Source organism: Molothrus ater, chromosome Z (genome assembly GCF_012460135.2).
Source record: "Molothrus ater isolate BHLD 08-10-18 breed brown headed cowbird chromosome Z, BPBGC_Mater_1.1, whole genome shotgun sequence".
Taxonomy (NCBI): Eukaryota; Metazoa; Chordata; class Aves; order Passeriformes; family Icteridae; genus Molothrus; species Molothrus ater.
In genome coordinates, this window is record NC_050511.2 from 50,625,799 (window position 1) to 50,638,964 (window position 13,166).

Here is a 13,166-nt window from a genome sequence, read left to right on the forward strand (position 1 = left end):
CCCACAGACCCCAGTCCAAGGCTCTGCTGCCCACGAACCACTTCTAAGCAGAGAAGCCACATCACACAGTCTGACTGCCATGTTAGTTTGGAGTTGCCGTCTGCAATATGGACACAAAAAGTACTGTATGTTAGATTAGCAAGATAATGCAACAAATCAGTTTGTACAAATTTACAGTAATTGCATTTATATTCCCAGCACGTCCATGCAGTGTGGCTTAATTGGGATTTGAGGCAATTCCAATCTAATCTTAACAAATTCAGTTGTAAAATTATTTTTCTTACGTGAAATAAGATGCTTATTTTTAAGAAGACTTAAAAGATAATGCAGTCTAGTAACCCCTGCGTCTACCACGGCAACTACTTTCAGTACCACACCATGCCTAAAAGAAACTGTATCACAAAACAATTTTTTAAATCTTCAAGACTGAAGAGGAAAGAAATACAGTGAGTTTATTTTCCATCAGCACAAAAGATGATCATTCACTACAGCTCCCTTTACACGTCTTTCCCAGCCCACAGGAAAAAAAATACACGAAGATGACAAAGTACTATGTCAGAATTAATTCCATTCTCAAAATCCTGGGTTTTAAAAATTAGGTAAATGAAAATCTTGTGCAGATGGTATTCACTAAGCTTCCCTGCAACAGCTGTTTAAAAGTACCACTGCACATAAAAGTGGCAGTAGAGTCAAGGATTTATCAATGCAATAAGTGGAAAAAAACATGCAAGTGTTTTTCATGAGAGTATTTTGTAACCAAGAATATTGTTCTTTGTTTTAACTAAAACATCACTGAAAATCCAGTTAGAATTACACTGAACAATGCTAGAAGGATACCACAAAAGCTAATAGGCCATTTGCAGATTATTACAGGTAGTCCAGATGTGAAATACAGCCACAACAGAACAAACAGAAAGGCTCCTGACCACTGCCAGAGCTTGAGACTGCTGTAAGTAAAGAGATCCTACCCACAGACAGATGAGGTAAGTCTAAACTTGATAAAAAAAAGGCTTAGGTTCCAGAAGTTGTTGTGCCGTCCACAACTATCCTCTGTGAGCGACCGGCACTCCCAGAGCCTGGAGCACACTTGCTTAAACTGCTGACAAATGAGGCGAGAAAAACTTTTCCCGTTTTACAATGGTGCAAGTCACTCTTCAAGACAGTTTGCTACCAAATTCCGTATACTTAGCTGACTTCACGTCTGGTCTTTATTTCTAACTTAGGTTAATTATGACCTTCAATCACTTCTTTATGCAAAATACTGAGGCTTTGGTATCAAGTGTAAGTTTGCATGCGGTCTGAACCCAAAACTAACACTAACTACTTCTGAAGCTCTCAACTGTTCATAGGCAAATATGTTTGATGAACTGCTTACTACATTAATAAAATCTGGAGGTCTCAACTGACTTCTTTTAAGTCCAGAGAAGCCTTATTAAGAAGACTGCTTCAAAATAGCAGTCTCCAACATTCTTGACCTACAGAGACAATAGTGAGGTGCACAAGACGTTGTATTTGGATCTCTATGGCTCTCAGCAAAGCAGTGTGACGCCACAGATTATTTGTTTCCTGTGAACCGTAGGCTACAGCCTATGGTTAGAAAACTTCAATAGAAAAGCTTACTTTCTTGTAAGGACTTCAGTGTACTAACTGGATACTTAACTGTCCTCTTAAAGACTGCAGCATTTCTCAAAAGAAAAGCCAAGAGCACCTGTCAGTTGAAGTACTTCCAGCTTGCATAACACATTTATCTTAATTGAAGCATTCTATACAGTACTTGCAATCAGTGTGCAAGTCAGTTCTCTGACTAAAAAAACCATTACGTCTCAAAAATGTTTTTGCTCTACCAGTTCTTCTACCATTTTATTGCTTCCAAGGCTGTAGAGACTGCTCTCTTACATCTAGTTTGGAAAACTGGCATTCTTACCACTGTATTTACACTTCTATCTGACCTAAAAATAGTATTAAATATGGCTAATTACATTCTAGGAAAAAAAAAAGAGAAACTTTTCTGAAATGAGTTTTCAGCTATAACACCATACTAAACTAGCAGATTAACACAGAATTTGAGCTGTGAGTTTTCTTCCACTCTGCCCCCCCCCAAAATTTTTAAAATATTGAACTACTGAAGAATCCCCAAAAGCTAATTCAGTTTTTGACTATTAGCCTCAGAGACAGTATTACACTTCAGGTTACTGAAATAGTTTAAAAGTTACTGCATTCAAAACCGATAAAACCATTATGTTCAGGAAACTGGGTTCTATACCTACTATGGAAAAGTTTGTCATATAATACATTCAGATTAAGAGGAGAACAATAACAGTAAACCTTTGACTGAGTAAATCTGCTCTCTTTATAATGTTGAAAGGAAGCAGAACTAAAGACAGTTGTTCATTCCAACAAACTGAGTGGTTCTCTCTCACATACAGTGCATGGCAGCCATCTATCTTTCTATAAACTTACTTTTTCCTCATCAAGCACAAATAAGATTTCAAACCCAAACACTCTTAAACACTGTTGAAACATTAATTGAATGCCAGTTTCTAATTAGCTGCAGTTCAAGCAAGTCATGAGTAAATTTTGCCTAGCAGAGAAGCAAGTAGGCTTTTTTTGTTTTTCAAGAGAAAAGACATCAGAAGTTCAAAAGCCATATGGTTTATGCAATTAGTTCTGGTTGCCATAGAACAGTTCCAATTATAACAGCAGATTTTTATATGAGAGCTTTAGAAAATATAGTGGAACTAGAAAGATGAAGACTGGCTAAACAATAGCCAGAGTGGCCTACTAACTTTCCTTTCAACGTAGGTATTTTGGTGTGCAATATACTCAACTATTCATGCTCAGCTGAAAATGCAGGCTGAGGCTGGATCCTGGCAGTGCTGTGACAGAACCAAGGAGGTGACACAACAGGTAAGCTTTCAACCACTATTACCACCTCACAAGCATCATACAGATGCTAGGGAGAAACGTTTAGTGCATTAGACTTCTGACTAAAGTCCTTCTACCACCTGTTTCAATTCATACTTGTGCATCCTGGTCATTGCTGGGTGGGAAATCATTTCACATAGGTTTTATATACATAATTTAATTATATTTATAGACACTGCATTAAAAAAAATCACTGCACAGATGCCTGCTGCAATTACATGATGTACTTCTAAACAGTACTATCACATAAAGGTGATTACACTCTGAATTTAAGACAGCAGAAACTAAACACATCTGCTTACTTCAACTGTTCAGAGGCAACCCAAACTGGAGCATGAGATGTCTCCAGCCTCAAAGGTCACAGGTGACACAATGCCCTTGGTAAAGTCCTAAGAGATGTAAATGTGCTCCTGAAGATTCTCCTAGAGGCTTACATACCACAAAACCTTCAGAGCATGCCTTAGTATTTATTTTGTGTTTGCCCTTCCATCCTGTTTTCCAGTGAAAGGGAGGCATGCAATAAATACAACAGATCACCATTTGGATAAGAAAATGATAGAAATTTTGTTTTCATAATATCAAACGGCAGAACAAGAACCACCTCTGGCTGCATACATCGTTCTTTATCTCTTCCAGACACAAAGGTTTAAACCACAACTTCATTCTCTGCTCGTAACAAAATTGTTCTCTTTCCAGAGGATTTATTCAATCCACTTTGACTCACAACAGTAATTAATGCATTTTAATAAGGGTAAACTGTTTCTTGTCTGTGGGGACTGTTGCCAAACACATTAAATTAAAAAAAAAAATCATTATTTGAGCGCTCACTGAAAGGTAAGACCTGGCACAATACAGATGCTGAATTTTGCTTTAAAAAGCACAACTCAGCAAAACAAATTTTCTTTAGGCATTAAAATTTTAAGTGCAGAGTTACTGATAATTGGAATAGATGGCAATTCTTCATGCTTCCTCTTTAGTGATTTTTATCTTTACTGGAGTGTTAATTTGAAGGACTCCTTTTTTTCAAATGGTCAAGTACCTTATACAAAATATACAAAAGCACAGTGCTAATTTTTGCACACTCTAAACATCTGTACAATAAGAGATGACAGAGACTGTTCAATTTAGCATATGCAAAAACTATGACATAGCTTGCCTGAACATCCCAAAGTCCTTTATGGGTAAACGCACACAAAGGCCAGAGGCATGTCTTTAGTGAAGAACCTTGCCTGTCAGAACAAAACACTACTCACTCTTAGTTTCCCTATAAGAAGGATAGCTGTCAAGGAGAGCTTAATGATTGCTCTGAGATCCACATATTAACAGGACAGCCTGTGCTTGGTGAGTCTGCACAAACAGGCTGAACAACTCTTATTTCTTTGTCTCTGTTTTCACTTTTTGTTTAAGAGTATAAACCACCATTTGTCCATTAGTAGCTCTCCCCCACCTGCATGTACATTCATTTGCTGTTCCCTCCATTACACTATTTAAGAATCTGCAGCACAAACTAGATGAGGGTACTGCTTGATGAGAATTCATGCAGCTCAGGAGAAGAAGCCAGAAGAGCACCTCTTGATTTATGCTAAGTTATATGGAAGACCTTGGATTAAATAGATGAAAGACAGAAATTTTCACAGAAAACTTAAAATTTTTCTGATAATGAGGTGGTCTCAAATCTTCAAGTAAGTTAAAAAGTTACTAATGTAAACACAGTCAATTAAGACAAGAAAGCATGAGCCCTTTGCAACAAAAAAAAGCAATAACGACCATCTCAAAAGTGGCAGTTTAGAAGGGGAACCTTTCCACAGACTCTTCAATGAATCACAAAAGTACCACTTAATATTACTACATCTTGGCTTCAGTGTCATGATGAGTTGAAATAAGTGAAGAAAATGAAGATAGTTATAAAAAAAAAGTAATCTGAATTTTAGGGAAAAGGATTGTAATTCACCCCGTGATTGCTGCTGCAGAAATTAATCTGCAGAAGCTTTCAGCAGATTAACCCTTCTTTCAGCAGGAAAGAAGAGGTACCTGAAGCCAACTTGCCTATTCCAAGTAAGCAGTGAGAAGACAACGGAAAACCTGCAGACAGCTGAACAAGAAACAGCTATTTGTAGAGGCATGAAAGAGCTTAACAGTGTTGGTCACCACTAAAAAGGACAAATGCAAGAAAGTCCAAATTGTCTATGGAATGCAAATATTCATAGGGACACTAAAAATGTATACATAGATTAAAAGAAAACATCTTCACTCAGTAGGAAATGCTTTTGGAAACTCTTAACATTTCTGCAAAATACTTAATGAGTATTAGGATAATCTAAACAATCCCCTACTAAAGCTACTATGCATTAGGAATGAAGTCAACAAACACTTGCAAGGGGTTCTGAAAAAATACTACATGTACAACAAGGCAAGGACATTGCTTGGCAATGGACTAATCTACAGAAAATAAACGATCTCTTCTGACTGAAACTACAGATTATCCCATCAGCTGGGGTAAAGGGAGGGAAACATGCAGGATAACTTATCCTAGAAGCCATATTAGAAAGATCAACTCTAACAGTCTTCTGTAAAGAAAACAAGCCCCTCCATTCCATTAAGGGATCAGTTCAAGTGAGACCCCAATAAACTATAACCATTTTTACGTTCCTAATTATTCAGGTCAATTTAGACAACCACTTCTACCACCATAACTAATTCCCTGAGCAAGACCGCATCAACATGCATTACTAATTAGCTCATATACAAGGAAAAACCCCCAAAACTTAGCACAAAATTTTACTTTTTCCTTGTATTGCCCTCTTTCATATAAAAAACATTGAAAGCCAGCTAAGGGAAAATTATTACTTTGGTTGTATTTGAAATTTTAACTAAATATTAAGTTGGGACTGTTTGAACATATTGATGTTCAGAAAGACTTTCACCAAAACAATGAACACAAATGATGAACACAAAATCACAAACAGCTATTCAGATCTCAAAAAAATAAGCTGTGAACAATTCCGATACTTAAATAATACTTTAAATAAGACTGACTTTTAACAGGAATCATTTTTCAACTGCACTCTACCAGCCACAAAATCTTGCCAATTATGTTTATTGCTGCTATCTGCTGTCCCAGTCTTCTGTGTTAGCTTTCCCAGCCTTCTAGCAAAATGCTCTCCAAGGCAATACGGCTCTGTCAAAACACATATGTATTCTTCAAGAGGTAACTGCATCTCATTGTAGACATTTCCCTTCAGCCTTAGACATTTGCAGTCCTCTCAAGTCTACTAACACAAGAAAACAGAAGATTCAGTGGGGTGAAAGGAGACAACTTGATGACTCTTCAAATATAGTAACTTGATAGGTTGAAGGGTTTCAAAGTCAACATCCACTTGAACTGGCTAGGATGCCTACTTCAATTTTTCAGCATTTACCTCAGTACTCCAGCTGGGCTGTGTAAAACTTTCCCCCCTTTCATACTGCAGTTATATCCTTCTTCCCCACTGTGAATTTCAAAAGCTGATGTTTACCAATAGAGAGGAACAGGAAGCAAGCAGAGTTAGTCTCACTGAAGAGGTATACAAATCAAAAAAATACAAGTAAGAAAAAGATGCTCTTCTAATCAAGAAAGCATGTGTCACCTTCAAGGCCACACCCTACTCCATTTACTCTTTGGCGTATCTTCCTGAAGGACAACATTGTTTTCTCCCTCATGCACGCAGCTTTCTTCACCGCAACAGAAGTTGATGACAGGATTCACCTTCCAGGATAAGGGTGACACGGTTAGGAGAAACAGTTATTTTGTGTTGGCTTTTCATGGCAGTACCCCTTGCTCAAAGCTCAGTGGTAAACTGGAGAGATGGTTAGGCCCAAAATGCACCCCCATCACAGACATTCCATCAGAAGCTACACCTCAGCAGATCCACAGGGCATGAACCTGTTATCTCCATCACAGCCCTACCCTTCAAACTGCAGGATCTCCCTTCAGGAGACCTTTTGCTCTCTCACAGGGAACTTTTAGTCCAAATGCAGATTTAGACAAGAGAAAAGCTGCATGACTAAATATCCCTACCCCTTAAACCCTCATGTATACTGCTAGTTAGCTCAAAAAAATGACATTCTCAACACCATACAAAGAAGGGGAAAATGCAAGCAGCTCAAAGTCAGAAACCAGTAATTGCCATGCCCCTCCCTTCCCCTATACCCATGTTTACAAGTACTATCAAAGTGGTATCAGGCTGGACAACAACACAATGCCTACACCCTCAGATGTCTCCATAAGCCCAGATCATCAGTGGTCTGACAGACTGACATGTCACAGCATCCCTCTTTCAGCTCCAGAGGTCATGACAAGCAAAGGTTACGTGCTAAACTATTCAAACCAAACTGAAACATGCACCATTATGTACACATAGAATTAAGTCATTTTTGCACAGGAAATATTTATTAATTCTTCCATTGAGGAAACCTTTTGGGGAAGAGATCTTCATAAGGACAACAGCTCAACTAGCAACACAGAGAAAGGTGTACTGGGATTTGCCAGAATGACCTCCCTGTTCCTGCTGGCCACACTGTTCCTGATACAGGCCAGGATGCTGTTGGCCTTCTTGGCCCCCAGGGCACACTGCTGGCTCATGTTCAGCCGGCTGTCGGCCAGGACCCCCAGGTCCCTTTCTGCCTGGGCACTGTGCAGCCACACCATCCTCAGCCTGTAGTGCTGCAGGGGGTTATTGTGGCCAAAATGCAGGACTGGGTACTTGGACTTATTAAACACCACCTTGTTAGACTCTGCTCATCCACCCAACCATTCCAGGTCTCTCTAAGGAATGAGAGAGACCACTACCTTCCAACAGATTGACACACACTCCCAGCTTAGTGTCACCTGCAAATTTACTAATGAAAAACTCAATCACCTCATCCATGAGATTTGTAACCTACAGTTACAAGGCTTCTATTTTATCACTTCTTTAAAAAAATATTACAAATCAGCAAAAGTGAAGACATCAACAAGCCATTCTTGTTAACAATCCATAGTGAACTAATATGAAAACATATGGCCAATGCCAGTTTACTCTCAAAATCTACTATGGATAAAGACTGACTATTCAGTCTCCAAGAAGTGTTTTTAGTGGTCTCAAGTCAATAATTACATATTTTAGTCACAAAACCATGCTTAACTGGAGCTACGATTTGTCCCATCCTGCCTCACCTGGAGTAGGTTCCATGAAAGCAGTACAAATGCTTCCTATACCAGATCAACAGAACTTTTATTTCTTAATCCTGATATACCATGAATAACAAATAATGCAATGCAGATATAACATGACAGACCCAAATACTATGCTGTCTTGTGTGCAGAAATCTTTATTTCTATAATGCAACTAAAATGCAGAACAATGAATATTTAAAAGATTTGCTAGTTTAAAATACTCTTGCTCTTGCTTTCAGTCATCACAAAAACCGTGCCCAGGTCTTAAGGTTTCTGACTTCTGAGGATGGGAATTCTTGCACAAACATGAAGAAGAGAACATGTACAACATGAAGAACAGAGAAGTCAAAATATCAGAACCTCTTGATAAAACTGTCAATATTTTAATACATCATCATTAATATTGGTAATCAGATTTTCCTATTATTCTGTCCATAAATATGGAGTTTCTGGGACCACTTGGCTTCCACATGCTCTAGTTCTTCTAACCTTTTTGTCATGACTAGTTGTATCAAGTTTGTCTCCCACTCCAAGTTTTCTCCAGTAGTCCAAGTAACCATTAAACTATGTATCACTAAATAGCCTTAATATACCTTTTCTCCTTACATGGGCTAACGCACATATTTTGACTCTCATGCTTTATTCTTTCATATATTATTCTATGCTGTGTCTTAGACCCCAACCTATTAAAACTACAATTGATACATTTATATAGTTGACATTTCTATCATTTGTGTCTGAAAATGTCTGTCGTTTATTACTGAAATCTAAATTTTTTAACAACAAAATCTAGATTAGGCAATTTTCTTTCAAATTAGTTTCAAAAAGATGATTTCACTTAGATATTTATCACTGCATTAAAAAAAAGCCTGAGGTAATACTCCCCTTCAATATAAAACTAATTACATGCCTAATTCAATAGCAAGAGAAACAGAGCCACAGAAGGATGCCACTATAACAGAGCTCCCAAATACTTGAAATCATATCTTTGACAATTTATTTTATTCCCCTGTGTACATCTTTAAGTTTCAATATCAAAGGAAAATCAAGAGAATTATTTGTTAAAGAGATGGTAAGAAGTCTTATAAGATAGCATGACAGTATAAATGAAGTCAAACCAACAGCACACAGCTCTGAATAACTTAAACTTTTCTGCCCTCTATCAATGCATATCAAGTTCTACAAAGTCACCTATGTCCCAAAAATCTTGCTGTAGTACACACTGGAACACAAAGAAAGAGCTTGGAAAGGGACAAATACACAACAGTAAACAAAAAAATTACTTTGAGAACATCAACAGCTGAAAAATATTAGACTGATGCCATCTGACTTAGAATATGCTTGCTTTCTATATGGGCTAACCTGCATATTTTTACTAACATTCCACTACAGAAAAGCACTAAATCTGAGGCACTGCAGAAGGCCTTCTGCCTTCACCCAGAACACAAGTTTGAGATAAGAAAGTTAAGTCTTAGTTTATCTCTAGCATCCTTTATAAGATGTCAAATCACATTATTTGTCATGGCACCCAAAGGCTGACTTCTCAAGTCTTGAGGAATATCTCTAACTAGATGCATTTTATACTGAAACATACGCTCTAATATGGAGAGAAGAACCCAAGTTTAAACATTTTAGTCTTTGTTTCATAATGAAACTGACTTCCAAAACAGGGACGTTTCACTTCCATGGGCTGAACATTATGCCCAACTTATGCACAGGAATCACTAAGTTAATGATGACTGTTTCAGAAACAGTATGCATCTTCCCTCCTCCCACTTTATCTTGCAAAAAATGACAGTGGTTTATACTACATCACATAAACTACAGAGTACTTACATCTACACTTCACCAGGAAAATCAAGAATGTGTTTCACTACAGCAGGGAAAAAACCCCCAAACATCAAAAGTAAGCCCTGATGACATGCTTGCTGACAAGAACTCAACAGGCACCCAGAGCTTTGGAGGAATCTGAACAAAGTGTTAGAGTCAGTATTAAAAACCTTGTTGGTGCCAGGCATGGGGAATCACTGTGCTACCTCATATATTCCCATTAAATATACAGAAGAGTCCAAAACAGTTAAAAAAATAAAAGTTACACATTTTACATAGTTTGTTTTTGGTTGTAGGAATTGAACTCCCTTAGATGCCACTGTCAAAAGAAGCACCGTCCAGATTACCCTGGAACAGATTCTTCACATTATAAAAGCAGCAGATGAGTTTGAAGAAATCTGTATCATTGGATGTCAGCACATCCTAGCTCTAAAACAATGTGTATCAGGAAGAAAGTATTTAATTCCCACTATTCAGTAGGACAGACTTAAATTAAGCCTTCCTGCCCACAATTCAGGTGTAGGTATTTAAAAGAACAACATAACTAAGAACAAAAAACCACAGGCATAAGAATCACCCACTTCTAGAAATGAAGTTGTAGTCAGGATAAGCAAAATTTGAAAGGAGTTAGTTCATCCGAAGTACTATACTGTCTCACAGCCATAAAGCTAGGAGTTTTCCTTCTTCACACTGCAAGTAACACTATCCACCAATTTCCTAAACAAAGACCAGCACCTCTAAGGCCAGCAACCCTGGTACTAACAACTCACACATCTCTGACTCAAAGATCGAAACTGTGTTTCATTATACAAATACGATATTAAAGACAACATGATTGGGAGACTATTTTTAAACCAACAAGTCAAATAGGATTTTTATCTGCTTAATTCCCTCTACAGACATTTTGTACTATTCTATATTAAATGTAGCTTTCAGTCAATGTTCAACTTTTAGCCTTCAAAAGTTTATTCTTTGTTTTGATTTTTGGTAAAATACTAGAAGAGTAAGTTCCTAGAAGCATCAATAAAGAAAAAAGGAATTTAAGCTCTCCTTACTGCATAAATACTGTACAAAATGCACAGTCACACGTAACCTGCAAGTGAGTTCTGCAATACCATTTCTCAGATAAAAGATGTCCAAGTGCCCAGAGTTTGCTGAATTACAGCTCTTTTACTCTATGAAGACAGAGCACATCAGGACTAGCTGCCTAAGCACTAAGTTATTTCAATTTCTCCTGAAGAAGCCACAGCCCATAATTTGAACAGGGGCATGCTTCACTGGGTTAAGAACTGTCTGGATGGCCTGGCCCAGAGAGGGCAAAGGAGCTGGTGCAGGGTCTGGACAGTAAGTTTTATGAGGAGTGGATGAAGGAGTTCTGGTTTATTCTGGAGAAAAGCAGGGTGAGGGGAGACCTTACCACTCTCCATAACTACCTGTAAAGTGACTGCAGCCAGGAGGGGGTTAGTCTCTTCCTCGCAACCAGCAAAAGGACAAGAGAAAATGGCCTTAAGTTGGGCCAGAAGAAGGTTCAGGTTGGACATCAGAAGGAAATGCTTCACTGAAAGGATTGTTATCCATTGGAATAGGTTGCTCAGGGAGGTGGTGGAGTTCACAATTGCTGCAAGAGCTCAAAAAATGACTAGATATGGCACTCAGAGCTACAGTTTAGTTTACATGGTCATGTCTGGTCAAAGGCTGGACTCAATAACCTTGGAAGCCTTTTCCAACCTTAACAAGTCTAAGAATTTGTAGAAAATAAATATTTAAAGAACACTGGTTCTTGTAACTGCCAAAGTTCATTTAACCATACCAAAGCTCTGGAGTCTGATGTTGAAAAGACTTCTTAAAAGTCAGTGTGTGGAAAGGTTGAAAAAGTTAAAGTCACAGATTTTAATGTCACTTTATCTAAAATCTATGACACTGCAAGAGTCAAGGACAAAGGAAGGATAAGACTGGGATACCACACAAGTAAAAAAGAGCAGCATTCTGACACTGAGGACCTGCCATCAAGCATGACTTGACTGACTATGAAAAGGGCTTTTAATATAGTAATACTTCCCCATTTGCAAGAAATGCACTATTGGTAAATTATCTCCCAAACTTACTGCAAATTCAAAGAAGAAAAATACCAGAGACTAAATTACTTATTATAACCTCTGCCACAGAAGCATGTACAAGTTTAGACTTTGCTTTCTTTACTTCACCTCTTGAAAGGACATGAAACTGCTCTGTAAGAATTATTTTATTTGTATACAACAGCTTACTGAAAAATGGACTCAACATAAGCAATTATCAAATATATCAATATCAATTTCTGTTATTTGTCTCAGCTATGACTAAACTCCCTGCAGAACAAAAGGAAGAACTGCTGAAGTAGGGTATGGCACGCATGTCTCTGAATACCCTCCACCGAGCCTACAACATCTCAGTAGGTTGCTAGAAGGGTAAACAGCTGTAACAGGAAGGCTTGAAACAAATATAGCCAAGTGTTAGTCCTAATTTGCTGCTTATTTCACTGGTGTAACATCAATTTATTTATTCCGTTTGCTTTTAACAGAGATCAAAAATGCACTCCATAGAGAGAAGAGCACAGAATACTGCTGTAACCATTTCTATTAAATTCAGAGAAAATAACTCCCTTTTCTTCAACATCTTTGGACAATGACAGCAGCTCTCATTTAAAGCCATATGACAACTTCACTTAGATAACAGCTAAAAATGTTTAGGCACAGAAAGTGCTTAAACACAGAAAGGTTCTCAACTAGCAGAGGCTGTCCTCACAATAAAGACATCCCATATGGCAACTATTTTTAGACTGTTAAGTATCAGAGGTTAGACAAATCACATGGTTGTCTCCAAACTACCAGTTCCTCAGCTGATTTTTATCTCTCACATAAAGAAAAAGCAATTTGGGACAATTTTTAGAACTAACATAGTTAAAATTTGAAAACTGTGAGCTCTTCTGAGTTTGTTTAGCTTCCATAACTACTTATTCTTTCCAGTAAAGGCCTGAAAAGAAAGCAAGCTGGTAACTTTTGACAAAAATACCTAGAACATTCAAAGCAGATCAGCTGAGTTTACTTAACCTGGCTCTAATTCACTGCAGCTGCATCTAATGAACCACGAAGAAAAGCTTCTTACTGCAGTAAGTGACAGAGCTCAGTGGCTGAACACTCTCCAAGTTTCCAGCATCCTTCAGTTGGCTGTACTCAACATC

General features: G+C 37.9%; 1 protein-coding gene across 10 annotated transcripts in view; it reads right to left on the minus strand.

The window, feature by feature from the left end:
• ELAVL2 (ELAV like RNA binding protein 2) overlaps positions 1-13,166 on the minus strand; it is an 87,124-nt gene that overhangs the window by 44,935 nt on the left and 29,023 nt on the right. For 3 of the 10 annotated variants that reach the window (XM_054517830.1, XM_036402848.2, XM_036402851.2), the window contains one exon: positions 10-100. The exons of 2 other annotated variants lie outside the window; for them this stretch is intronic. In XM_054517830.1, the coding sequence (XP_054373805.1) occupies positions 10-81 (72 nt within the window). In that variant the 5' untranslated portion in view covers positions 82-100. Of the gene's footprint in view, positions 1-9; positions 5,215-13,166 lie in introns of those variants that run through there. 5 more of the 10 variants (XM_036402853.2, XM_036402852.2, XM_054517831.1 and 2 more) reach the window with 3 other exon arrangements.